A 27,639-nucleotide genomic window follows, 5' to 3' on the forward strand; every position below is an offset into this window, starting at 1 on the left:
GTTACAGAGGCTTCTTCTCTCCCTCGGACCGGCCAGCCAGGAGGGCAGATGACTTGCGGAGGGGGGCGGTGGGAGTGTACCCCTGGGGGGAGGGCTCAGGGACACATCCCCTGACTCACCAGACTCGTCCCCCTTGCGGGCGAACACATACCCACAGTGAGGATGTCACTGTGCGGACATTGAACAGCCACCCCCGTGGGGAGAGTATCGGGGAGGGTGCGTGATCACACTCGTGTTGGTGGTGTCTGAGGTGGGCATCATCAGTTCTTAACTGTCAGAGGCGTTCTGGCGAGGCCGGCAGTAGAGGGGGGCGTGTGCTGTGGCTCCCTGCGTGGTGGCTGCTGCCTGTTTGCCCAGGAGGAAGGCCTTTGTCCCCGGGCGCTGCTCCTGAAAGGCCCCTGCAGGTGGCAGGTTTTGGCAGCCCCAGAGCTGCCTCTCAGCTACCCCTCGGCGCTGGGGGTATTGGTAGCCTGCATGTGGCCTCTGATGCCCGCCCACCTCTCCAAGCAGAGGTCAGAGCACCTCCACCAGCTGAGTCAAGGTCAGCCGTGCCCTGTGGCGTGAGGGACCCTGGGCTCCCTCTGCAGGGTGTGGGGCTGGGCCACGGCCCGAGGGCTGGCCCAGCGTGTAGACACCTGGCAGCCAGGAGATGGTGCCCCCTTGGAAGACTTCAGGCCGCTGTGCTGAGTCCTGGATCTGCCCTGGGAGGTGGACCTGGATTGCAGGATCCTGGAACCTTTGGGTGCCCTGAGGAGTGTGGGAGGGGGCTCTCTGCCCCTCCCAGGTCTTGAACTAAAAGGGTGACCCCCACAAGGCAGTCTGCAAAGTAGGGATTCTTTTGGTTGCAGTCATGCTAAGCCCGCGGGCCCCATGGTTCTGGGCTCCACCCCCATGCCCATCTCTCAGCTTCTTGGCCCAGGCACCCAGGGGCACTGACCTCTCCACCCACCTGGCACACACGACCTCAAGTACCCAGAGAGGGGTCACCTGGGCCCCGTCAGCTCCCGGGAGGCCGGCATGTCTGGCCAAGGGGACAGTGTTCATGCACCTGAAGCCTCTAGGAATCTGGTGGGGCCTCACTGGTAAGGATGGCCATAGCCCTAGGCCCCCCCCCCACCAGGCGTCAGGTGGCAGCCACATGTTCAGCACCCTAGGGACGACCCCCGCAGCATGGGGGGTCCGCAGAGGAGACCGCTAGGGCCTGCTGGAGGCAGAAATTGCCAGCCTCTGCCCAGCCTCCGCACTGGTAGTGCCCAGCACCCAGCCTCTGCCCAGCCACCGCCCCGGTGGTGCCCAGCGCCCAGGCCAGCTGAGCACCCCGTCTGCCCAGGCTGGGGACCCGGGCAGTGGGAGCATGCTATGTCCTCCAGGGACCCTGCACGGCCTCCCTGGTGCTCAGTTTATTCTGGAAGCCTGTGCCTTGAGGCGAAATGAGCAGAGTGCTTTGAGCTCCACAGGGCTCAGCCTGGCGCCTAGGCTGTAGTCCTGATGCTGGCAGGCAGGTGGCAGTGTTGGGCCAGCAAAGGGCCCTGCCCTGGGTGGGACTCCCTCCATCCAGGGTGCAGGCCAGCCCCCACCTGGAATCCAGGATGGGTCAGATTGTGCTAGCCACACCAGCCACCAAGGGCTGGCCGTGCATGCTTGTGCCACCCAGGAACCCACGGCAGCTCCCTCAGCTGTGGTCAGTCCAGAGTGATCTGGGCGTAGGGACACAAGTCTCAGCCCACATGGTCGTCTCTGCCAGCCCCCTGTCTCTGTGGCCTCAGAATTGACACCACTTCACATCTCTTGTCTACTCTGACACAGCGGCACAGGCCCAACACAGGGATGTCTGCCAGGGGCAGGGAGCGCTCACGGCCTCCTGGTGCCTGTGGAGGGTTCACCATCTTCCAGCCTCAACCAGCCAGTCCTCAGCCTCCAAAGGGTTCATCCCACTCCCATCTTGTTTGGCTCCATCTTAAAATGAAAGCCATGCTATTCGCTGACCCTCGTCTCCCTGGAAAACTCCTAAACACACTTCAAAACCCCGCTGGGGCATTACCTCTTTTAAGAACCCATCATCCCGCCCCATCTTTCTCCCCTCCCAGTCTCCGCTAACACACTGCCAGCTATCAGACAGAAGCCCTCAACAGCAGAGCTCGTCTTGCTCTTCCGGCCTCCGTTGTTGACTGATCCCCAGCGACTGTGTTGAGCTGAGCTGACACTGTGAGGACCAGATTCAACAGAAAGTGAGAACGTGATTTGTAAAGTACAGGACAGGCTGATGTCCCTGTGTCTTAGGACGTTGGGAAGTTAGTTAAAGTGCAGATTCCTGGGCCCCACCCAGAGAATATAAATGATTATTATAAATGATTCTCTGGGTCCAGGGTGACGCCTGGGAAGCTGTGTCTGTCAAGCAGCCCAGGTGCTTCCAATGCAGGTAGTTTGCGGCCCTCGTTCTGGTGGGGGGGGGGGGTGTGGAGCCCAAGGTCGGGGCTGGCCCCTGGCCCCTTGGCTTCTCACTGGCCAGGAGGCCTCCAGTAAGGGCACAAGACTCTGCAGGAGGGAGCCCCGGCCCCCAGCCTGAAGAGCTGCCTGCAGGGAGGGCGGGAGCGGGCTGGCCCCCAAGGCACTGCGGTTGGCGCAGGACAAGCCCTGCGGGGGCCAGGCGATGCAGACCCGGAACCGGAGCCGTCAGGGTGGCTCCCGGGAGGCGGCAGTTCTTGGGGGAGGCAGGCGCTGAGTGGAAGGAACGTGTGTGGGCACAGGCTGGGGAGGGGGCGGTGAGACCCAGCCGGGGGCGTTCAGGAGCCCTGGGTGGCTGGAGGTAAGTCGGGGGACCCTGGAATTTCTGAGACAGAACAAGCCAGTGCCCAGTAGTGATTTGCTGGTTTTCTGAAATCGAGGCGGCGTTGGCTTGCAGGAGTGCTGGACGGGTTGAAGGAGAAACAGGCCAGGAGGACGGTGCGGGGCAAGATGGCGGGTGGGCTGGCAGAGAAGGTCAGGACAGAGCCCCCCTTACCCCAGGGAGGGGGGGCGGGGCCAGGCCACTCGGAGGGCGGGCTAGGGGGCCATGTAGCGTGCGGGTAAGGGGGGACTGTGGAGCCAGCTGCCACTTAATGGCCAAGTCCTTGAACCCTCTGTGCCTTGGTTTCCCCATCCGCAAAATGAGAACGTATTGCGGTGACGAGTCACTCACGGAGGGGCTGTTTAGTTCTGCAGACACCGTGTAACCCACCTGTGCGGGGGCCAGACAGTGGAACGAGGCAAGGAACAAAGCCAAAAACAGGTTTGCTAGGAAAGGAGAGGAGGAGGAGGGGAAAACGCCAGGCGGCGGCAAGAGTGAATCTTGTTCGCGTATCAGGGGAATAAGCTGATTTGATGGGCGGCAGCTGGCGGGAGGGCCCCCTGGCCATTCTGGAGGCTAAGGACGTGCATCTGAGGAAACGAGTTTGTTTTTACGGATCCCCCGGGAAGCCACGAGGCTTCGCTGTGGCGGACGGGCTGTCCTTCCACCCGCACCTCCTCTGGAGATCAGCCAGGGCCCGCTTCCTCATCAGAATTTCCCACCGGCTACCTCACGGGCTCATTGGGACGATCACACGCGTAAAGTGCCGACGGCTGTCTGCAGACAAGGTGAGTGCTCTGTGTCCACGTCGGCTGCCGGGGCTGTCCTTTCTGTCATTGCTATGCTGGGGAGGAAGAGACGGGACCACAGATGGGGTACCTGTTTGGGGGTGGGGTTTGATTTGAGGCCCGTGTGAACCCAGAGATTGGCAGGGGTGACCGAGGAAGAGGCTGAGTGAGGTGGGTCAGACTGGGAGTTTGGGGCCAGAGCCGGCCCTCCAACCTTGGGAAGTGTTTCTGCCCCTGCGAGAGAGACGGATGCCCTGACCTGCTCCCAGGAGAGTCCTGGCTTGATTCAGTTGCAGCTGAAGCTTTACAAGCATGAATTCTCACCCTCCCAGCTGCCTGGGAGGTAAGACCATGCGCCCATTTTGCAGATACTGAGAGACGTTAATGGACAGGCTCTTTTTTCTTTTTCTTTCTTTCTTTCCCTTTTTTTTTTTTTTAAACAGATGTTGGCCATCTGTACGTCTTTGGAGAAATGTCTGTTTAGAAGTTCTGTCCGTTTTTTTTTTTTTTTTTGATTGGGTTGTTTGGTTTTGGTTTTGATATTGAGCTATATGAGCTGCTTGTATATTTTGGAAATTAATCCCTTGTCAGTCTCATCGTTTGCAAATACTTTCTCCTATTCCATAGGTTATCTTTTCGTTTTGTTTATGGTTTCCTTTGCTGTGCAAAAGTGTTTGATTTTAATTAGGTCCCATTTGTTTATTTTTGTTTTTATTTCCATTACTCCAGGAGACAGATCCAAAAAAATGTTGTTGCAATTTATGTCAAAGAGTGTTCTGCCTATGTTTTCCTATGGGAGTTTTATAGTATCTGGTCTTATATTTAGGTCTTTAATCCATTTTGAGTTTGTTTTTGTATATGGTGTTAGAGAATTTCCTTTTTTGTGTGTATATATTAATTGAAGTATAGTCAGTTACAATATTGTGTCAATTTCTGGTGCACAGCATAATGCTTCAGTCATACATGAACATACGTATATTTGTTTTCATATTCTTTTTCACCATAAGTTACTACAATATACTGAATATAGTTCCCTGGGCTATACAGTATGAACTTGTTTATCTATTTTATATATATTTTAGTATCTGTAAATCTTGAACTCCCAATTTATATCCCGTCCCACCCCTTTCCCCTGCTGGTAACCCTAAGTTTGTTTTCTATGCCTGTGAGTCTGTTTCTATTTTGTAAATGAGTTCATTTGTCTTTTTTTTTTTTTTTAAGATTCCACATATAAGTGATATCACATGGTATTTTTCTCTTTCTGGCTTACTTCACTTAGAATGACATTCCTCGGGTCCATCCATGTTGCTGCAAATGGCATTGTTTTATTTTTTATGGCTGAGTAGTATTCCATTGTATAAATATACCACAACTTTTTTATCCAGTCATCTGTCGATGGATGTTTAGGTTCTTTCCATTTCTTGGCTATTGTAAATAATGCTGCTATGAACATTGGGGTGCATGTATCTTTTTGAATTAAGGTTCCCTCTGGATAGATGCCCAGGAGTGGGATTGCTGTATCATATGGTAAGTCTGTTTTTAGTCTTTTGAGGAACCTCCATACCAGTTTCCATAATGGCTGCATCAAACTACATTCCCACCAACAGTGTAGGAAGGTTCCCTTTTCTCCACACCCTCTCCAGCATTTATTGTTTGTGGACTTATGAATGATGGCCATTCTGACTGGTGTGAGGTGATACCTCATTGTAGTTTTGATTTGCATTTCTCTGATAATTAATGATATTGAGCATTTTTTCATGTGCCTATTGGCCATTTCTATGTCTTCACTGGAGAATTGCTCATTTAAGTCTTCTGCCCATTTTTGGATTGGGTTGTTTATTTTTTTGTTGTTAAGTTGTATAAGCTGTTTATATATTCTGGAAATTAAGCCCTTGTCAGTCTCATCTTTTGCAAATATTTTCTCCCATTCCGTAGGTTGTCTTTTTGTTTTGCTTATGGTTTCCTTTGCTGTGCAGAAGCTTATACGTTTAATTAGGTCCCATAGTTTATTTTTGCTTTTATTTCTGTTGCTTGGGTAGACTGCCCTAGGAGAACATTGCTAAGATTTATGTTGGATAATGTTTTGCCTATATTTTCTTCTAAGAGGTTTATAGTGTCTTGACTTAGGTTTAACTCTTTAAGCCATTTTGAATTTATTTTTGTGTGTGCTGTGAGGGAGTAGTCTAATTTCATTGATTTACATGCAGCTGTCCAGTTTTCCCAACACCATTTGCTGAAGAGGCTGTCTTTACTCCATTGTATGTTCTTGCCTCCTTTATCAAAGATTAATTGACCAAAAGTTTGTGGGTTTATTTCTGGGCTCTCTATTCTGTTCCATTGGTCCATATGTCTGGTTTTGTACCAATATGACACTGTTTTGATTACTGTAGCTCTGCAGTATTGTCTGAAGTCTGGGAGGGTTATTCCTCCAGCTTCATTCTTTTTCTTCAGTATTGCTTTGACAATTCTGGGTCTTTTGTGATTCCATATAAATTTTAGGATGGTTTGTTCTACTTCTGTGAAAAATGTCCTGGGTAATTTGATAGGGATTGCATTAAATCTGTAGATCGCTTTGGGCAGTATGGCAATTTTAACAATATGAAAAATATATATATTAATTCTTCTAATCCAAGAACATGGGATATTTTTCCATTTCTTTAAATCATCTTTAATTTCCTTCGTCAGTGCTTTGTAGTTCCCCATGTATAAGTCTTTCACATCCTTGGTCAGGTTTATTCCTAAGGATTTTATTTTTTTGGAAGCATTTTTACAGGGATTGTTTTTCCTTTCCTTTTCTGAAATATTTCATTGTTAGTGTGAAGAGATGCAACTGGCTTTTGTGTGCTAACCTTGTATCCTGCTACCTTGCTGAATTCTTTTACCAGCTCTAGTACCTTCTGTGTGGAGCCTTTAGGGTTTTCTGTGTATAGTATCATGTCATCTGCGTATAATGACAATTTTACCTCTTCTCTTCCAATTTGGACCCCATTTATTTCTTTTCCTTGTCTAATTGCTATGGCTGGGACTTCCACTACTATATTGAATAGAGGTGCTGAGAGTGAGCATCCTTGTCTTGTTCTAGATTTTAGGGGGAAGGCGTTCAGCCTTTCACAGTTGAGTACTATGCTGGCTGTAGATTTGTGATAAACAGCTTTTATTAGTTGAGATGTGTTCCCTCTAAACCCACTTTGGTGAGAGTTTTGATCATAAATGGGTGTTGAATTTTATCAAATGCTTTTTCTGTGTCTATTGAGAGGATCATGTCATTTTTGTCCTTTCTCTTGTTGATGCGGTGTAACACGTTGATTGATTTGCATATGTTGAACAGTCCTTGTATCCTTGGGATGAAGCCAACTTGATCATGGTGTATGATCTTTTTTATGCATTGTTGGATTCTGTTTGCTAATATTTTGTTCAGGAGAGAATTTTCTAATTTCAGTCTTTCACAGATAGTTGTCCAGTCTTCCCAGCACTGCATGTTGAAGAGACTGTCTTTCCCCCATTGTGCATCTTTGCCTCCTTTGTCATAGCTTAATTGACCATAAGTGCGAGGGTTATTAATTTCTGGACTTTTCTATCCTGTTTCATTGATCTGTGTGTGTTTTTGCGCCAGTACCATACTGTTTTTTAAAAAAGCAATGTTTAATTCACTATCAATACACGATGAAGATTTAAATTTGTACCATTTGTTTATAGTAAAAGTGATCGATGAGCACAGTGTGGCTTTTTTGATGAACCAGACATTTCAGTCCTGACTTACGGATGACAGTTGCAGACCTGTCATTACCAGCACAAAATTTGATTCTCTCTATATTTTTTGTTGGAGAACACATGTCTTTGCTGGAACTGATTGATAAACCCTGAGTTTTAAAAATAAAAAGAGAGAGATCAAAGCAGAGATAGAAACTCTATCCTCTATCCTGTGTCTCCTTTCCAGTTAGTGTATGTGAGTTCAAGGTTGTAAACTCATCATTCTGGAATCTAGAGCCTGCAGTCAAATCCAATTTACTTCATAGTCTATGTTTTTTATACTTGCAATTTTTAAAAAATTGAAAGATTTTACTTAAAAATCTGAATTTCTGGTTCCTCTTAAAATTTCTGAGGATCTGGCAATACTAGGGCCATATTCCTACCTGTGACTCCCTTTTTTTTTAGTTTTATTAGGTAAAATTGATACAATTTGACAGTACATATATAGTACATGTAAATACATATGTATAATAAACTGTACATTTAATTTACATATATGTACTGTTCATAGTTTCTAAGAAATTAGAGCTTTAGATTTTTAAACTTACACAGTTAACAAAGGAATAAAGCCAATCACAAAATAAGAATCAACAGAATGCAGTAATTCAGTCATAAAGGACAGTCAGATGTGCTCACACATATTCAAGAAATCAATCATCTAAGTTATAAATAATAAGTAGTTCATTTGTGTTCTTTTTTTAGATTCCACATGTAAGTGATGTCTTATAGCATTTTTCTTTCTCTTTCTGGCTTACTTCACTTAGAAGGACCATCTCCAGGTCCATCCATGTTGCTGCAAATGGCATTATTTTATTCTTTTTTACGGCTTGGTAGTATTCCATTGTATACATATACCACATCTTCCTTATCCAGCCATCTGTTTAGACACTTGGGCTGCTTCCATGTCTTGGCTGTTGTGAATAGTGCTGCTGTGAACAGTGGGGTGCATGTGTCTTCCTGAATTATATTTTTCTCTGGGTATATGCCCAGGAGTGGGATTGCTGGATCATATGCTAAGTCTATTTTCAGTTTTCTAAGGAACCTCCATACTGTTCTCCACAGTGGCTGCACCAATTCACATTCCCACCAGCAGTGTAGGAGGGTTCCCTGTTCTCCACACCCTCTCCCACATTTATCATTTGTAGACTTTTGAATGATGGCCATTCCGACTGGTGTGAGGTGTTATCTCACTGTAGTTTGATTTGCATTTCTCTAACAATTAGTGATGTTGAGCATCTTTTCATGTGCCTGTTGGCCATCTGCATGTCTTCTTTGGAGAGATGTCTGTAGATCTTCTGCCCATTTTTTGATTGGGTTGCTTGTTTTTTTGTTATTAAGCTATATGAGCTGTTTGTATATTTTGGAAATTTGTCCCTTGTCAGTCGCATCATTTGCAAATATTTTCTCCCATTCTGTAGGTTGTCTTTTTGTTTTGTTGATGGTATCCTTAGCTGCACAAAAGCTTTTAAGTTGAATTAGATCCCATTTGTTTATTTTTGCTTTTGTTTCCATGACTCCAGGAGCTGGTTCCAAAAATATGTTGCTGTGATTTTTGTCTGAGAGTGTCCTGCCTGTGTTTTCCTCTAGGAGTTTTGTATCTAGTCTTGTGTTTAAGTCTTTAATCCATTTTGAGTTTATTTTTGTACACGGTGTTAGAGAATGTTCTGATTTCAGTCTTTTACAGGTAGCCGTCCAGTTTTCCCAGCACCACTTACAGAAGAGACTGTCTTTTCTCCATTGTATATTCTTGCCTCCCTTGTCATAGGTTAATTGACCATAAGTGCATGGGTTTATTTCTGGAGTTTCCATCCTGTTCCATTGATTTATGTGTCTGTTTTTGTGCCAGTATCATATTGTTTTGATTACTGTAGCTTTGTTGTATAATCTGAAGTCAGGGAGCCTGATTCCTTCAGCTCCGTTCTTTCTCAAGATCGTTTTGGCTATTCAGGGTCTTTTGTGTTTCCATAGTAAATTTTAACATTTTTTTTGTTCCAGCTGTGTGAAAAATGTCATTGATAATTTGATAGGAATTGCACTGAATCTGTGTATTGCCTTGGGTAGCATGGCCATTTTAACCATATTGATTCTTCCAAGCCAAGAACACAGTATCTCTTTCCTTCTGTTTAGGCTGTCTTCCATGTCTCTCCTCAGTGACTTACAGTTTTCAGAGTACAGTTAATGTGTTGTAGCACACTGATTGATTTGTGGCTATTGAAAAATCTTTGCATTCCTGGAATAAATCTCACTTGATCATGGTGTCTGAGCCCTTTAATGTGTTGTTGGATTCAATTTGCTAGTATTTTGTTGAGGACTTCTGCATCTACGTTCAGCAGTGATATTGGCCTGTAATTTTCTTTTTGTGTGGTATCTTTGTCTGGTTTTGGTATCAGGGTGGCTCATGGAGTGAATTTGGAATTGTTAGAGTGAACTTGGAAGTGTTCCTTCCTCTGTAATTTTTGGGAAAAGTTTCAGAAGGGTAGGTGGTAATTCTTCTCTACAGGATTGGTAAAATCAGTTTGTGAAGCCACCTGGTCGTGGACTTTTGTTTGTTGGGAGTTTTTAAATAACTGACCTAATTTCAGCACTAGTAATTGGTCTATTCATTTTCCTGTCTCTCTCTGGTTCCATCTTGGGAGGTTGTGCCTTTCTAAGAAACTGTCCATTTCTTCTGCATCGTCTGTTCCACTGGGGCATAGTTGCTTGTTAATAGTCTCCGGTGGGCCTTTGTATTTCTGCGGTGTCTCCTGTGACTTACCCTTTTCTGTTTCTTATTTTATTGATTCACACACTCTCCTTGTTTTTCCTTGATGGGTCTGGCCAAGGTGTATCAATTTTGTTGATCTTTTCAAAGAACTGACTTTTAGTTTCATTAATCTTTTCTAGTCTCTATTTCATTTGCTTCTGCTCTAATCTTTACAGTTTCCTTCCTTCTACTAACTTTGGGTTTCATTTGTTCTTTCTCTCATTGCTTTAGGTGTAAGGTTAGGTTGTTTATTTGAGATTTTTCTTGTCTCCTGAGGTAAGCTTGCGTTACTATGAACTTCCCTCTTAGAACAGCTTTTGCTGGTCCCACAGGTTTTGGATCATCGTGTTCTTGTTTTCATTTGTCTTGCTTTCATTTGATTTCCTCTTTGGTTTCTTCCATCATCCATTGGTTGTTTGGCAGCATGTTGTTTAGCCGCCACATGTTTGTGTTTTTTGCAGGGCTTTTTTTTTTTTTTTTTTTTTTTGGTAGTTGATTTCTAATCATATAGCACTGTGGTCAGAGAAGATGCTTGATATGATTTCAATTTTCTTAAGTTGACCGAGGCTTGCTGTGTGGGCCAGCATGTGGTCTATCCTAGAGAATGTCCCACGTGCACCTGAGAAGACTGTGTTCTGCTGCTTTCAGATGGGATGCTCCGTCCATCTGGTCTAATGTGTCATTTACGGCCTGTATTTTCTTACTGATTTTCTGTCTGGGTGATCTGTCCATAGATGGAAGTGGGGTGTTAAGGTCCCCCAATATTACTGCGTTACTATGTCCCCATTTATGTGTGTTAACAGTTGCCTTATGTCCTGAGGGGCCCCTCTGTTGGGGGCGTGTATATTTACAATTGTTACAGCCTCTTCTTGGATTGATTCCCTTGAGCATTATGCAGTGTCCTTCTTTTGTCTCTTACAACAGTCTTTATTTTAAAGCCTCTTTTGTCTGACATAAGCATTTTGTCTGACTCCAGCTTGCTTTTGGTTTCTATTTGCATGGAGTATCTCTTCCCGTCCCCTCACTTCCAGCCTGTGTGTGTCTCTAGCTGTGAAGCGGGCCTCTTGCAGACACAGCATGCACGCGGGTCTTGTTTCTGTGTCCATTCAGCCAGCCTGCGTCTGCGTCTTTTGGTTGGAGCGTTGACTCCCTTTGCATTTAAGGTAATCATCAATGAGTGTGTTCTTATTGCCATTTTCATTGCTTTGGCTTTGTTTTTGTGGGTCTTTTCCCCCTTTCTTCTTTTGTCCTGTTCTCTTGTGCTTTGATGGCTTATCTTTAGCATTACGTTTGGATTCCTCTTTCTTTTTTGTGTGTATTTTCATTACAGAATTCTGGTTTTGCGGTTGCCATGGGGCTCTGGTATAGAAGTCTCTCTATACACGTGGTTGGTTTAAGTTGCTGACCTCTTAATTTCAAATGCATTTTAGACGCCCTGCAGTCATGCTCTCCGCCTCTCACCTTCGCTGGTTTTGATATCGTATTTTTCCATCTAATTGTTCTGTGTGTCCTTTAACCTCTTACTGTGGATACAGATGACTTTACCACTTTAACGTCCCTCTTGGTTTGTGTGTGGATGGTCCCCTACCTTTACCATCTGTCTGCCTTTACTGGTCAGCTTTTCCATTTTGTAACTTTCTCATTTCCAGTCATGGTCTTTTCTACCTAGAGAAATTCATGTAGCATTGGTTGTACAGGTTTGGTGGTGCTGAATTCTTTTGCTTCTCCATGAAGCTTTTGATTTCTCCATCAAGTCTGAACGAGAGCCCTGCTGGGCAGAGCAGTCTTGGGTGTAGGTTTTCCCCTCTCACCACTTTAAATATATCGTGCTACTCCCTTCCGGCCTGCAGAGTTTCTGCTGAGAAATCAGCTGTCAGCTTATGGGAGCTCCCTTGTATAGTATTTGTTGCTTTTCACTCGTTGTGTTTAATATTTTCTCCTTATCTTTAATTTTCGTCAATTTGATGACTTTGTGCCCCGGTGTGGTCCTCTCTGGGTTAATCCTGTGTGGGACTCTCTGTGCTTCCTGGACTTGGGTGACCGTTTCCTCTCCCAAGTTAGGGGAGTTTTCAGCTATTATTTCTTCAAATATTTTCTCAGATCCTCTCTCTCTTCTCCCTCCGGCCAGGACCCCTATAATGTGAATATTAGGGCACTTCACGTTGTCCCGGAGTTCCCTTAAAATTATCCTCATTTCTTTTCATTCTTTTTTCTGTTCTGCAGTGATGACCTCCACTGCTCTGTCTTCAAGCTCACTGATCTGTTCTTCTGCCTCATTTAACCTACGCTTGGTTCCTTCTAGTGTGTTATTTGTTTCAGTTACTGTTTCTTCAACTGTTTGGTTCTTTATATTTCCAACTCTTCGCTAACAACTGCTGACTTCTTGCTCTGTGCGTCCATTCTCCTCCCAAGTTCTCTGATCATCTTCACGACCATTACTGTGAATTCTTTCTCAGGTAGATTGCCCATCTCCTCATCGTTCAGTTCTTCTTGTGGGATTTTATCTCATTCCTTTGCCTGGAACATTTTCCTCTGCTGCCTCAGTCTGTCCAGATTTCTATTTTTATTTCTAGTGTGCGGTGGGTCAGTTACATTTCTCGACCTTGGAAAAGGACTCTGTAGATGACGTCCTATGTGTCCCAGCAGGGCAGTCCCCTCTTGTCACACAAGGGCCAGGGGCCAGCTGGTCCCAGGGTAGAGTCTGGCCTGTGTTTGTGGACTCATTCCACAGGCTGTAGGTTGTCTTCTTGCTTCTGGTGCCCACCCCGTGGTGGGTGAAGCTGGACTAGAGGCTTGTACAGGTCTCCTGGCCGGAGGGGCTGGGGCCTGCCCACTGGTGGGTGGAGCTGGTCCTGGCCCTCTGGTGGGCAGGGTCCTGTCGAGAGGCAGCTGTGGGCTCAGGAAGTCTTTACGCAGCTCGTCTGCTGAGGGACGGGGCTGTGTTCCCGCCCACTCAGGTGTCCCCTGAGATGGCCTAGCACCTAGGCCCCCATGCTGTTGGGTGGGACCAGGTCTTGGTGCTAATGATCCAAACACGATGTCAGCTTCCAGGAAAATTCATGTGACTGACTACTCCCCAAACCCGGAACTTCCGCCACCAGCTTATATGCCGCCAGGCTGAGGCACAGCTGGCCCCACCTCCCCAGGAGACCCTCCAAGACCAGCAGGCAGGTCTGGCCCAGGCTCCTATGAAGTCACTGCTCCGGCCCTTGGTCCTGGTGCGTGTGACACTTTGCGTGCACTCTCTAAGAATGAAGTCTCTGTTTCCCCCAGACCTGTGGCGCTCCTGCAAGTAAGCCCCATTGGCCTTCAAAGCCAAATGCTCTGGGGGCTCCTGCTCCCTGTGCCGGACCCCCAGGCTGGGGAGCCTGACGTGGGCTTAGAACTGTCGGTCCTGTGGGAGGGCCTCTGCCATGGGGTTCTTCTCCAGTTGGGTCACCACCGGAGGGGTACGAAACCCGATTCTATCATGAGCACGCCCCTCCTACAGTCCTGCTGTGGCTCCCTCTTCATGTCTCCAGTTGAAGATCTTTCCTGATAGGTTCCAGGCTTTTCTGTCAATGGCTGTTGAGCAGTCCGCTGTGGTTTTGCGGTGGTCGTGAGGGGAGGCGAGCTCGTGGTCCTCCTACTCTGCCATCTTGACCCCAAGCCCCTGCCAGCAGGCTCTTGTTCCGGCCACTGTGCCCTCCCCACGTGGGTCTCACCCCCCCTCCCGGGGGGGGTTTAGTGACACCTGCCCCCCCCCCGGGTTGGCCTAGTGCATCCGAATCTGGGGAGCGTGGGGGAGGGCCGAAGACAGACAGAAGGGCCTTTTGCTGATGGCACCCTGATCCTGGGCAGCGGGGGACACTGGCCTCCAGTCTCTTTGTGTTGGGTCTGGGAATCCCAAGGGCTGGGACAGGATCCCTGAAACGAAACTGGCACCTCTTTCTGCCAAGAGGTCTCCAAGTCCTCTGGGTTCCCATAGGACGGACGGCTGCTTCAGTGGAAAAAGGGCCGGAACCCTTGGCCCCCCACTTCCTCCTCCTCCCAGGTTGGGCCTCACACAGTCCCTGCCATACAAGCAGGCGGACTAGGGCTCCAGTGTCATCAGGGAGAGTGAAAGCCATTTGTTGGGGCAAAACGACCCTGGGAAACACACCAAGTGCAGGAGACAACCTTGCTCGCCTCTCGGAGGCGCGCGTTCTGCCCGGGTCTGCGGGGAGATGCGGAGATGCAGCTCGCAGGGCGGGAGGCCTAGTGGGGGGGGGGGGTAACGCCTGTGAGAGACCGAGGGCGAGGCAGCAGGCCCGGTCAGCCACGGGCCGGGCTCCCGTCGGAGGAGCCCCGTCCCACCAGTGGCTGGGGCGCCGGGAAGGGCCTGGCGGCGGCCGCTGGAAACCTGTGTCCAGAGGCTGTCTGCTCACTGCACGCCTCAGGAGTTGTTTCTTGAAGGGCGGCCCCTCCACGGTCACGGATTTGTGGGCGCTGTGACTGCACGTGGCAGGGAGCCCACGCCATCCTTCCTTCCACGTGGGGAGGTCAGGGCTGTGCCTAAAAAGCAAACTTGCGCAGTTGGACTTGCCCGGTGCCAGCCACGCGACCCCCAGCCTGTGGGGCTGCACGCCGGGGGTTCCCAAGGCTGTTTGTGCCCCGCTTGTCCACACCGAGCAGCCGAGGCCTCGCGGTTCTTCCTCGCAGTGACATGAACCTGTCGCCCTCCTAGCCTCACTCGAGGCCCCGGCCCACTGGAGCGTGTTCCCCCACTGAAGCAGGCGGCCCGCCGCAAAGCGCCTCTGTGACAAAAGCCACCCCCTCCTGACTCGAGGAGGGCACCGTCCCGAGACTGCGCGCTCCCTCCCTGCGCTCAGTCCCGGGCCCCTCCTGGGATGCGGACGAGGCGGGCGGAAGCGGTAACGTGGTCGAGGCTGCCTGCTCTGCAGAGGTGGCCTGGGCCCCTTGCCAGGGACAGGGCAGTCTTGAGGAGGGGTCTGCTGGTGCTGAGGGCTGGCACGTGGAGTGCAAATCAAAAATGCAGATTCCCAGGGCCCCTCCTCAGACTCACCCTCAGACCCAAGTCGTGGCGTGGGACCTGGGACTCTGCATGTATCACCTCACTCCTGAGTGGAGCTGGTGCCTGCTGAGGCTGTCTTCAGGGATGGGGCCTGGGAGGGACCAGCCGCCTGGGAAAACCAACCCCAGCCCCCATGGGAGCTGAGGCGCTCAGAAACACAGAAGGGGGCGATTTGGGTTTGCACATTTTATTAAGATAATCAATTCTTAAATTATTTCTTTGTTAATCAGAAAGCATCTCTGTGGAGAGAACACGCAGTCTAGGTAGAGATAAAAATAGTCACTCTCCTCTCCTGAGCCCCCTCCTCCCCCCACAAGGGAGCCAAAGCCACAGCCTTTGCCTCAGCCTGGGGGGTGCTGCTGGGGGTGGGGGGCACCCTCCTACCCCGCTGGGGCCACTCAGGTCTGAGAAGCATTTCTGGAGCCACATCGAGGACTTCTGGGGCATTTGTCCCTGGCAGCCCCAGGCCATGGCCCCCGGTCCCCGCACATCCTGGTTCACCCCTGGGGACACAGGTCTCTCGCACCTTCACATTTGTGAGGTGAGCCCTGCAGCACTGGAGCAACCAGGGGCCTGAGCGAGGGCAGCTGGACCCCATGGCATCTCTTGAAGCTGCAGCTGGCCGGGAGCCTCAGGCAGGTGGCGGTGGTCATCTTCTGAGCTCTCAAAGCCTCCCCTTGGCACCTGGCTCGAGGTCTCTGACATTCCAGAGTCCTGTCCTGAAGGCGTCAATGGACAGAGGTTAGCAGGATGCCCTGGGAAGGAGGCTCTGGACACAGAGCTCGAAGGCCTCAGTGCAGACGGGCAGGGCCCTCCGTCTTCCACACGGAGGCTCAGGCCCTGGGACAGCTCAGGCAGGTCTCTTCCAGGCTGCACCCTCCCCACCCACCACCAGCAGCCCTGGCATGGGTGCGGGGCTGTCTCAGCCTCCTGGCCCACCATTCACCAGAGGTTGCTGGGCTAGGGCTCTGGGGGGGGGGGGGGGGTCAAGCTGCACACGTGTGTCTGGAAGCAGCCCTCTCCAGGGACAACCAAAGCTGGGTCACCTCCGTCCTGCCAGTGCTCAGGGTGTCCCCCGCTTCAGGGGCAGCCTTCTCTTCAGGGCCCACTCACGTGCGCCCCAGCCCCTGGGACAGCCAGGCCCCTGCCGCCCGGCTGGGCGGGCATCCCGGCCGCCCTCCGCGGTGGCGGAGTCCATCCCCCGGGCGCCCGGGGTCAGAGCGCCGCGGGGCGCAGGAGGCCGGGCGCCGGGCGCAGCTGCAGCTGCACGCTGGCCGTGAACCAGCGGCGGGGCCGGCCCAGGCTCAGGTGCAGGGTGGTGCGGAAGGAGCGGCGGGCCAGCTTGGGGAAGATGATGGTGGTGCTGCGGAAGCGCAGGGCGCGGGGCCGCGGCTCCAGGGTCAGCTGGCTGCGGTAGCTGCGCCATGTGCAGTTGGGCGCCGCCACGATCGTCTCGCTGTAGGCCGTGACCGTGGGCACCGGCGCGAAGACGACCTTGTCCTGGAAGTGCTTCTCCGAGGCGTACTTGACCTCTGAGTTGCAGCTGGGAGGGGGGGGGAGGTGGACAGGGGTGAGCCCAGGGCCGCGTCACCATCCCGCACGGTCCGGGGGCAGCAGCACCCGGAACACGGACCCACCTGGGCTCTTCCGAAGTGCCGAGGCTCAAAGGTCAAAGAAGGGCTGAGGGGCCCAGCCAGGTTGGAGCAGACTCAAGTGACCCGGTCAAATAAATGCCCCCCGTGACCCTGGCCACATCCTGCACCGGATAATAATAGGCCACAAGAGGACATTTCGGGGCAATGGGCGGAATTTGACGGGGCAGTGGCGACGTTTCATCTTTAGCCGTCCCGATTTGGACAAGTGGCCTGTCATTACGGTAGAGGATGTCCCTGTTCTTAGGAGGGACACTAGCCGGAGTAGTTTAGAGGTTCAAGGTCACCAACTCACCAACCTCCTCAAATGCATCAGAAAAGATTTTCATTCATGAAGAATGAGAGATGGGCCGACATTTGAGCAAACGGGGCAAAAGGGAACAAACGGGCGACTCAGGCACGAGCGGCCTCTGCGCCCCCAGCTCATCACCCTGGCAGCAGATGCTCCGGGCTTGCAGGGCGAGGACGTCACCCGTCTGGTTCCCCGCCGCGTCCCACAGGTGCCCCACTTGGGAAGGGAAGCAGAAGCCCCAGAGTACAGGCAGATTATCAGAGGCCCCAGCCAGAGAGGGTGACAGCTAGGTTTTGTTTGCATTTTAAAACTAAGAAGAGTTTTGGTGGGGAAAAAATCGGTCCTGGGACCGTCCCTAGAGCAGGAGGGGCAGGAGGCAGGGGGGCCTCCCCCAGTGGCCGGTCCAGGCTGGCGTGGACACATCCATCCCGAGTCCTGTGGCCGCGTGGGCGAGCCCCGTAGAGCCTGGGCTGAACCTTCTGGAAGCCTGCTCCTCAGAAGCCCTCCAGGGAGGGCAGACGGCTGGAAGAAGGTCCCTGGTGGGGACGCCTTAACTCAGAAGTGCAGGTGCCACGTGGGAGGGCACCTAACAATGCACATTCAGGGCAACGTCCATGTAGTAAGGGGTGGAATTAGTCACATGGGATGCGGTGTTTGCAGGACCCTCGAGAGACACCTCAGTGGGAAAGGGGTTCCCTGTGAGCCCATGTGGTTCGGTTACAGACACCAAAAAAATCTGGCGGGGGGGGGGTGCATTAGCTGTGTGAGTGGTTATGCTGATCATTCTGTGAGGTTGGATTTAAAAATCAGCCAGGTTGAGGGTGAAGGTCAGTGTGGAAATTTTCAGCTGAATGTGGGCCTGGGTTGGGGGGAAGGAGAAGGCCCCTTGGAGGCAGAGTCTCTTCCAATCATGCCTGTTCCTCCACAGGGAGCAACGCCCAGCCGGGCTGCCTGGAGGAAGGGGAACCTGCTAACCCACCCGGTCCCGCAGCCCTACTCACCGGATCTCATGTGTAGGTTCTGGGTTCACCTCAATGCTCTCCCCAAAGAACACAGGCAGTATCCGGGGCCTCATCTCACGCGCCGGGGTGCTCGGGGGGCCGGAAGGGGGCTGTGGGGAAAGCCAGGGCCATGGGGTTATGTGAGCGGCCTCAGGTCCCCGCTGGGCGCAAGGCTGCCCCACACCCTTCCAGCCCTGGCTCGGCCTGGGAGCCTGCTTTGTGGGGTCCGTTAAGGCGCCCCCCCACCAGCATCTCTCTGTGAAATGCAAGCACGATGATGTCCACGGCTCCCCGCCCACCCCCGCCTGCCCCCCAGTTCCCAGGCGTCTCGGTAAGGGGATGTGGTAATGACCCCTTTCAACACCGCTCAGCCCACTACAGAGCCCTGCACAACGGGGAGCCCAAGCCGCCCCGTTTGGTGGCACAGCACTTCCTGGCTCTACAAGGGGCTGAAAGCCACTCTCATCCTTAGAGAGGGGTCCCCACCTTTCTTGGTGCAGCTGGAAGCAACCGCCAGAGGGGGAGAGGGCTCCTGCCACACCTGTGCTGTGACACCTGCCGGAGGAGGGACACACAAGTGGGAGCGTCCTCAGGGAGGAGGGCGCGGGCACTGGGTTTTGTCTGCACAGCACCTGCCTCTGCTGGAAGCTGCATCGCGTCTCCCTGAGGAGGAGTGGTGTAGGCGTGGGCTTGTGACCCGCGCTGGGCCAATGAGAGCCCTGCCCAGGTTTTCTGTCAGAGTTAAGGGGAAAGCCACTGAGGTACCTGAACATGCGGTGGGGTTGGGGGAGCAACTTGCCACTCCTTGAGGAAAACCTACTCAGAAATGAAGCAACAGAGAGAGAGCAAGGGTCAAAGACGGAGAAAGAGCAGACCTTGCTAACACTGAGTGCCTGGATCAAGCCATGACTGAAGCCGACCTTCTGCTGTGAGGGCCAGCAAATCCACTGTGTGGCTCAAGACAGCTTGAGCCACCTTTCTGTTACCTGTAATCAGAAGGCTCTGGGCAAGGTGGGAAAAGACGCCATCTATAGGCCCCGCAGAAAAAAAGCCCCTTCAGCTCTATGCAGGGAAAGTACTTCTGCACTCCCCCACCCCACCCGTCCCATAGCTCAGCTGCTGGGACGTTCCCTGGTCTGTTTTAAAATCTGCCCCTGAGAAAATACCTGCAAATGACACAACAAGGGATGAATTTCCAAAATACACGAAGAGCTCATACAGCTTAATATCAAAAAAAAAAAGGAAACCAATCAAAAAATGGGCAAAAGACCGACCTAGACATTTCTCCAAAGAAGACATCCAGATGGCCAACAAGCACAGGAAAAGATGCTCAACATCGCTAATTATTAGAGAAATGCAAATCAAAACTGCAATGAGGTAGCGCCTCAGACCAGGCAGAATGGCCACCATTAGAAAGTCTACAAATGATAAACGCTGGGGAGGGTGTGGACAAAACGGAACCCTCCTAGAATGCTGGTGGGAATGCAGTCTGGCGCAGCCACTATGGAAAACAGTATGGAGATACCTTTAAACACTTAGACTTACCACATATGATCCAGCAACCCCATCTCTGGGCATCTAGCCAGAGGGAACTCTAATGCGAGAAGATACATGCACCCCCGTGTTCACAGCAGCACTGTTTACATCAGCCAGGACGGGGAAGCCACCTGACTGTCCTCCGACAGATGACTGGCTAAAGAAGTTGTGGTGTATTTATTTATACAATGGAATACTACTCAGTGATAAAAAAGAATAAAACAGATGACTGGATAAAGAAGACATAGTATGCATGTGTATACACACACACACAGTGGTGTATATATAAATTATACACACAATGTAATATCACTTAGCCATAAACAAATGAAATACTGCCATTTGCAGCAACATGAATGAGATTATCATATTATGTGGAATCCAAAAAAGGTAAAACTTGTATATTTGTATTTACAAACCAGAAATAGACTCATGGACATAGGAAACAAACTATGATTACCAAAGGAGAAGTGGGGGAGGGGAAGCAGGAGTTTGGGATTAGCAGATACACCTTACTACATATAAAATAGACAGACAAGGACCTACTTAATGTGCAGCACAGGGAACTGTAATTTCTTATAAGCTATAGTGGAAAAGAATCTGAAACTATATGTACGTGTAACTAAATCGCTTTGCTGTGCACTTGAAACTAACATTGTAAATCAACTATACTTCAATTAAAACTAAACCTTAAAAAATAGTCTGTCCCTTAAGTTCCACACCCTGTGGCAACAGAAAGTCAGGGACCCCCACCCCCAGTTCTCCCCTCAGGGAAGGGGATGGAGATCCCCCAGCGGAGGCGGGGGGGGGTCATCTTCACCCCAGACTCAGCCCTGTGGGCCTCTTCTCCCCTCCCCCATTGTCCCTAGAAAAATCCCCATCACCTAAGTGTCCTGCAGTGACACTGAACCCCCGGGAGGGCCCAGAAACACAAGCGTTTCAAAGGGGAACTCTGACACGTGACAGGACTAGGAGCCTCTCCAGGCCCTTCCAGAGCAGCGCCTGGCAGTCCCCTCAGCATCCCCCGTGCCTTCCTCCCGGATTCACCCCGTCTCTTCAGTCAGAAACGCTCTGACCCCGCCTACAAACGCCTGACACACGTCACCTCCCGGCCAAGGATGTCACTGCCAGTGTGAGACCCTTCAGAGCCTTCTCTGCCCTTGGATCCATCATTCAAGATGGTGGCCCCTCGGCCCGCCTGAAACACCCCCCGTGCCTCCCACGGTAGCCCACGCGGGCCCCCACATCACGGTCGGCTACGACAGACACGTAAGAGCCAGAAAGAAACCTCCGCTGTGTGACACCACGGTGGCTCGGGGATGTGTGTTACCCATCGCAGTGCAACTGGCCCGCGCTAGGACAGCCGCGGTCCCACACAAGGCCACTCGCTGCTGTGGCTACACACACTCACACTGGTGCTCAGTCAGCGCAGGGGACGTGGCTGGGGGTCCCTCATTCACACTGCGGTTACTGTGGTAGCAGAGAAGACAGTCTCCTACCGTGGAGCTTGCTGCCTGAACCCCTAGTCAGACAATCCCACAAGCAGAGTACAAGTCCAGCTGTGGTGGACTGTAATCACCGAGGGCCTCTAGAGGGGGCGGTCTGACCATCAGGCAATGAAGGAGGGCCTCCTTGGGGAGGTGACATGAGACGGGATCCGAAGGGTGAAGAGGAGTTAGCTGTGGTCCTATAGGTCACACGGCCTGCACTTAAACACATCCTGGAACCCCACCCCACCAGGCACCGGGGTCACCTGCTGGGCCTGTCAGACCCGTGGGAGACAGACAAGGTCACGCCACATCCCATGCTCCGGGGCCGCAGCCCTCGCTGTGTCCACTTTCCACTGACACTTGGCACTTTACTTAACCTTTCTTTAGAAACCAATTTATCTTCCTTTTTACTTCAGTACCTACCTTAGCCCCGTCCTAGGCAAGCCGATCCCTGAAGTCCTGGGGTTTTATGGAAAACACACTCATAAATCTCACCACTCAGGGGGAGTTCCATGCCTCTCCCAAAACCCCACGCTCTGGGGACACTTGCTCTAAGGCTGCGCCGTCCAGGCGGTGCCCCTAGCTGCACGGGGTGGTTTCAACTTAATTTCATTAAAATAGAGCGAATGAAGACGCCCGCTCCTCAGTCACACCGGCCCCACTTCAGAGGCTCAGGGGCCGCGTGCAGTCGGGGCTACGCTACACATCAATGCCGATCTAGAACATTCCCACCGCCGCAGGCCGTTCTACGGGACAGTGCTGCTCTAAGGGACACTCATTTCACTTGTTTTCCGGAGGGTCCCGAGATATAGGAGCGAGGGCTCAGCCTGCAGCCCAGCCCCGGACCCCACAGGCTGGACAGGTGGGGAATCAAACTCAGACCAAGTCCTGCCTGTTCAACTGAGAGGTCCCCTACATCTGTCCCGGCCCTGCCAGGCCCTCCTCGTCCCCCCCGGATGAGGACAGATCCCAGCGGCCGATGCTTCATGAGCTCTAACTGCACAGTGGGCACCCCACGCACCCGTTCATCCCACCCTGAGAGGGAGCTGCTATAGCACCCCCACTTCATAGATGCTGAAACAGAGGCCCAGAGTGGCTAAGGAACTTGCCTGAGGCCACACAGCGAGGAAGAGGCAGAGCTGGGATCTGACCCCAGGCAGTCTGGCCCCAGCGTCTGTGCCCTCACCCAGGACTGACACCGCAGCCCGAGGCCTGTCTGAGCACCTCCTGCTCGGAGCAAGCTTGTCTTCCCCCACGGGCCTCTGCGCACCTCCCTCTCACCCGCTGTGGCCACGCCCCAGGCTGCCTCTGTGCCTTGGCTTATGCTGTTCCCTGTACCGGGAATGTCCTTCCCACTCCTCCTCACTTGGTCCAGTGTGACTCCCACCAGCTCCCTGTCTCCCCGGCTGTCCTCCTCGGGGTCCCTGGAGCTCCTGCCCGCTGGCTTCCATTGCTGCGACTCCTCTGTGTGTCCGTCCTCCACAGACCAGAAGCCCCTTAAGGTTCAGGACCCAATGACGTCTCTGGCCCCAGGGCCTGGCACCTCACAGACCCTGTGCCGTCCAATGGCAGACCTCGCGGGCAAAGCAGCACCCTGCCCCCCGACCTGTGAGCCCCCAGACCAGGCCCCTGCCTGTCTTCAAATCTGCTATCAGCCTAGGGTCACCACGGCCCCTCCTCAGCTGATTACAATGTCCCCAGAACAGGGGCCGAGGAAGGACCACAGGAAGAAAAGATTTGAGACTCGGAGAAAGAGGGGGTTCCCCAAAGGCCCCCAGCAGTTGTCTTCAGGGTGGCCCCATCTCTCCCTGCTGGGCGTGGCAGGTGGAACAACGGCCCCAAAGATGTGCATGTCCTAATGCCCAGGGGTGTGCCCGTACATGGCTGAGGGGGCTCTGCAGGTGCAGTTAAGGACCTGGAGGTGGAGCGGCTGTCCTGGATTACCCAGTGGGCCCAACATCACTACGAGGGTCCTTATCAGTTGAAGAGAGAGGCAGGAGGGTCAGGGTCAGAGAGAAATTAAAGACATCGTGCTGCTGCCTTAAGGATGGAGGAAGGGGCCATAAGCCAAGGAATGTGGGCAACCTCTAGGTGGGGAAGAGGCAACGATCCTCCCCCCTAGAGCAGCTGGAAAGAACGCCTTGCCCAGATCCTTGATTTTAGCCCCTGAGGCCTATCTTAGGCTGCTAATCTCTAAAACTGTAACATGTTAAATTTGTGTTGTTCTAAGCCACTACGTGTGTGGCCCTTTGTGAGAGCAGTGACAGGAAGCTAATACACAGTGTGATCCAGGCCAACAACTCCCCTCTCAGGGCTGCAGCCTCCTGGTCCCCAAAGTGGGGTTAGGGCACCCGCCTCCCAGGCTGCAGTGATGACCAGTGATTCAAAGTGTGTAAATGTGTGCGACGGTGGATTATGAGTGCTGTTCCCAAGGGCTCAAGGGCTAGGGAGCCCTCTCCGGAGAGAAGTACCATCTACACCCTTTTTAAATCTTAAGACAACCCTGCTCCTCCCGCTTCCAGAAGAAATCACACATCATTTCAAGAGATTTAAATTTAAAAAAATATATAGTGACAAGATTTAGGCACTTTTGGTGTCCTCTGTGGCTCTGTTAACTCAGCACGGACCCCAGCTGGAAAAGTCCATGACTTGATGTTTGTAAAAATACTACTCTCTGAGTCCCACACAGGGTCAACCCAAAGAGGAACACATCAAGGCACAGAATCATCAAACTGACAACAATTAAGGATAAGGAGAAAATACTGAAATCAGCAAGAGAAAAGCAACAAATAACATACAAGGGAACTCTCATAAGGTTATCAGCTGATTTTTCAGCAGAAACTCTACAGGCCAGAAGGGAGTGGCATGATATATATTTAAAGTGATGAAAGGGGAAAACTTACAACCAAGAATACTCTATCCAGCAGGGCTCTCATTCAGACTTGATGGAGAAATCAAAAGCTTCACAGATAAACAAAAACTAAAAGAATTCAGCACCACCAAACCAGCTTTACAACAAATGTTAAAGGAAATTCTCTAGTCATCAAACCACAAGAGAACAAAAAGAAGAGGGGTGGGAAAAGGCATGCAAAAACAAAGCCAAAACAATTAACAAAATGGCAATAAGAATATATGTATCAATAATTACCTTAAATGCAAAGGGAGTCAACGCTCCAACCAAAAGACGCAGACGCAGGCTGGCTGAATGGACACAGAAACAAGACCCGCGTGCATGCTGTGTCTGCAAGAGGCCCGCTTCACAGCTAGAGACACACACAGGCTGGAAGTGAGGGGACGGGAAGAGATACTCCATGCAAATAGAAACCAAAAGCAAGCTGGACTCAGACAAAAGAGGCTTTAAAATAAAGACTGTTGTAAGAGACAAAAGAAGGACACTGCATAATGCTCAAGGGAATCAATCCAAGAAGAGGCTGTAACAATTGTAAATATATACGCCCCCAACAGAGGGGCCCCTCAGGACATAAGGCAACTGTTAACACACATAAATGGGGACATAGTAACGCAGTAATATTGGGGGACCTTAACACCCCACTTCCATCAATGGACAGATCACCCAGACAGAAAATCAGTAAGAAAATACAGGCCCTAAATGACACATTAGACCAGATGGACGTAATTGGTATCTATGGAGCATCCCATCTGAAAGCAGCAGAACAGTCTTCTCAGGTGCACATGGGACTTTCTCTAGGATAGGCCACACGCTGGCCCGCAAAGCAAGCCTCGGTCAACTTAAGAAAACTGAAGTTGTACAAACCATCTTTTCCAGCCACAGCACTATAAAGTCAGAAACCAACTACAAGAAAAAAATAACTGGAAAAACTGCAAACACGTCGACAGTAAACAACATGCTACCAACCAACCAATGGATCACCAAAGAAATCAAGGAGGAAATCAAAAAATACTTAGAGACAAATTAAAACAAAAACACAATGATTCAAAACCCATGGGGTGCAGCAAAAGTTATTCTCAGAGGGAAGCTAATAGTGACACAAACCTACCTCAGGAAACAAGGAAAATCTCAAGTAAACAACCTAAACTGACACCTAAAGCAGCTGGAGAAAGAACAAAAAACAAAACCCAAAGTTAGTAGAAGAAAAGAAATCAAAGATTAGGGCAGAAATAAATGAAATAGAGACTTAAAAAAAAAAACGGAAAATATCAATGAAACTAAAAGCTGATTCCTTGAAAAGATAAACAAAATTGATAAACCTTTAGTCAGACTCATTAAGAAAAAAAGGGAGCAGGCCCAAATTAATAAAAATCAAACATGAAAAAGGAGAAGTTACAACCAACACCACAGAAATACAAGGGGTCGTAAGAGACTACCATGAGCAACAATACATCAACAAGAAGGCAACGTAGAAGAAATGGACAATTTCTTAGAAAGGTACAATTTGCCAAGATTGAACCAGGAGGAAATAGACAATATGAATAGATCGATTACCAGCACTGAAATTAATCAGTAATTTTAAAACTCCCAACAAACAAAAGTCCAGGACTAGATGGCTTCACAGGTAAATTCTACCAAACCTTTAGAGAAGAGTTAACACCTATCGTTCTGACACTATCCCAAAAAGCTGCAGGGAAGGAACACTTACAAACTCATTCTATGAGGCCACCAACACTGTCATACCAAAACCAGACAAAGAGATCACAAGAAATAAAATTATAAGCCAATATCACCAGTATAGATGCAAAAATCCAAAATACAGGCAAATAGACTCCAACAATACATTAAAAGAGTCATATATCATGATGAGGTGGGATTTATCCCAGAGATGCAGGGATTTTTCTGTATTCACAAATCAATCAGGGTGATACGCCACATTAACAACTTGAAGAATAAAAAACCATATGATCATCTCAATAGATGCAGGAAAAGCTTTTGCTAAAATTCAACATCCATTTATGATAAAAACTCTCCAGAAAGTGGGCACAGACAGAACATAATTTCAACGTAAGAAAGGCCATGTATGACAAACCTACAGCTAACGTCGTACTTAATGGGGAAAAGCTGAAGTCACTTCCTCCAAGATCAGGAACAACACAAGGATGCCCACTCTCACCACTTGTACTCAACAACATTTTGGAAGTCTTAGCTATAGCAATCAGAGAAGAAAAAGAAATGAAAGGAATCCAAACTGGAAACAAAGTAAAACTGTCACTGTCTGCAGATGACATGATCCTGTACATAGAAAACCCTAAAGAAGTGACCAGAAAACCACTAGAGCTCGTCAATGAATATGGTAAACTTGCAGGACACAAAATTACTACACAGAAATCAGTTGCATTTCTATACACCAACAACGAAATAGCAGAAAAAGAAATTAAGGAAACAGTATCGTTTACCATCACACCAAAAAAATAAAGTACCTAGGAATAAACCTACTTAAGGAGGCAAAAGAACTGTACTCCCCAAACTATAAGACACTGAGGAAAGAAATGGAAGATGACATAAACAGATGGAAAGATACACTATGTTCTTGGATTGGAAGAATCAATACAGTTAAAATGGCCGTGCTACCCAAGGCAATATACAGATTCAATGCAATCCTTATCAAATTACCAACGACATTTTTCACACAGCAGGAACAAAAAAATGTTAAAATTTGTATGGAAACACAAAAGACCCTGAATAGCCAAAACAATCTTGAAAATGAAGAACGGAGTGGGAGGAATCATGGTGACTTGTGACTATATTACAAAGCTACAGTGATCAAAACAGTATGGTTTTGGCACAAAAACAGACACATAAATCAATGGAACAGGATGGAAACTCCAGAAATAAACCCATGCACTTATGGTCAATTAACCTATGACAAGGGAGGCAAGAATATACAATGGAGAAAAGACAGTCTCTTCTGTAAGTGGTGCTGGGAAAACTGGACGGCTACCTGTAAAAGACTGAAATCAGAACATTCTCTAACACCGTGTACAAAAATAAACTCAAAATGGATTAAAGACTTAAACACAAGACTAGATACAAAACTCCTAGAGGAAAACACAGGCAGGACACTCTCAGACAAAAATCACAGCAACATATTTTTGGAACCAGCTCCTGGAGTCATGGAAACAAAAGCAAAAATAAACAAATGGGATCTAATTCAACTTAAAAGCTTTTGTGCAGCTAAGGATACCATCAACAAAACAAAAAGACAACCTACAGAATGGGAGAAAATATTTGCAAATGATGCGACTGACAAGGGACAAATTTCCAAAATATACAAACAGCTCATATAGCTTAATAACAAAAAAACAAGCAACCCAATCAAAAAATGGGCAGAAGATCTACAGACATCTCTCCAAAGAAGACATGCAGATGGCCAACAGGCACATGAAAAGATGCTCAACATCACTAATTGTTAGAGAAATGCAAATCAAACTACAGTGAGATAACACCTCACACCAGTCGGAATGGCCATCATTCAAAAGTCTACAAATGATAAATGTGGGAGAGGGTGTGGAGAACAGGGAACCCTCCTACAC

The 27,639-nt window shown here is 49.8% G+C and overlaps 1 protein-coding gene across 3 annotated transcripts in view; it reads right to left on the minus strand.

Moving 5' to 3' along the window:
- Positions 1–15,332: 15,332 nt before the first annotated feature.
- Positions 15,333–27,639, minus strand: part of RFLNA (refilin A) — a 234,527-nt gene continuing 222,220 nt past the window's right edge. For 2 of the 3 annotated variants that reach the window (XM_074355935.1, XM_074355936.1), the window contains 3 exons: positions 18,593–18,661; positions 18,107–18,216; positions 15,333–16,704 (listed from right to left, as the gene is read on the minus strand). In XM_074355935.1, coding sequence (XP_074212036.1) covers positions 16,377–16,704; positions 18,107–18,216; positions 18,593–18,661 — 507 coding nt within the window. In that variant the 3' untranslated portion in view covers positions 15,333–16,376. The remainder of the gene's footprint in view (positions 16,705–18,106; positions 18,217–18,592; positions 18,662–27,639) is intronic. The other variant, XM_074355937.1, reaches the window with a different exon arrangement.

This window comes from Camelus bactrianus, chromosome 32, assembly GCF_048773025.1.
Source record: "Camelus bactrianus isolate YW-2024 breed Bactrian camel chromosome 32, ASM4877302v1, whole genome shotgun sequence".
Classification (NCBI taxonomy): Eukaryota; Metazoa; Chordata; class Mammalia; order Artiodactyla; family Camelidae; genus Camelus; species Camelus bactrianus.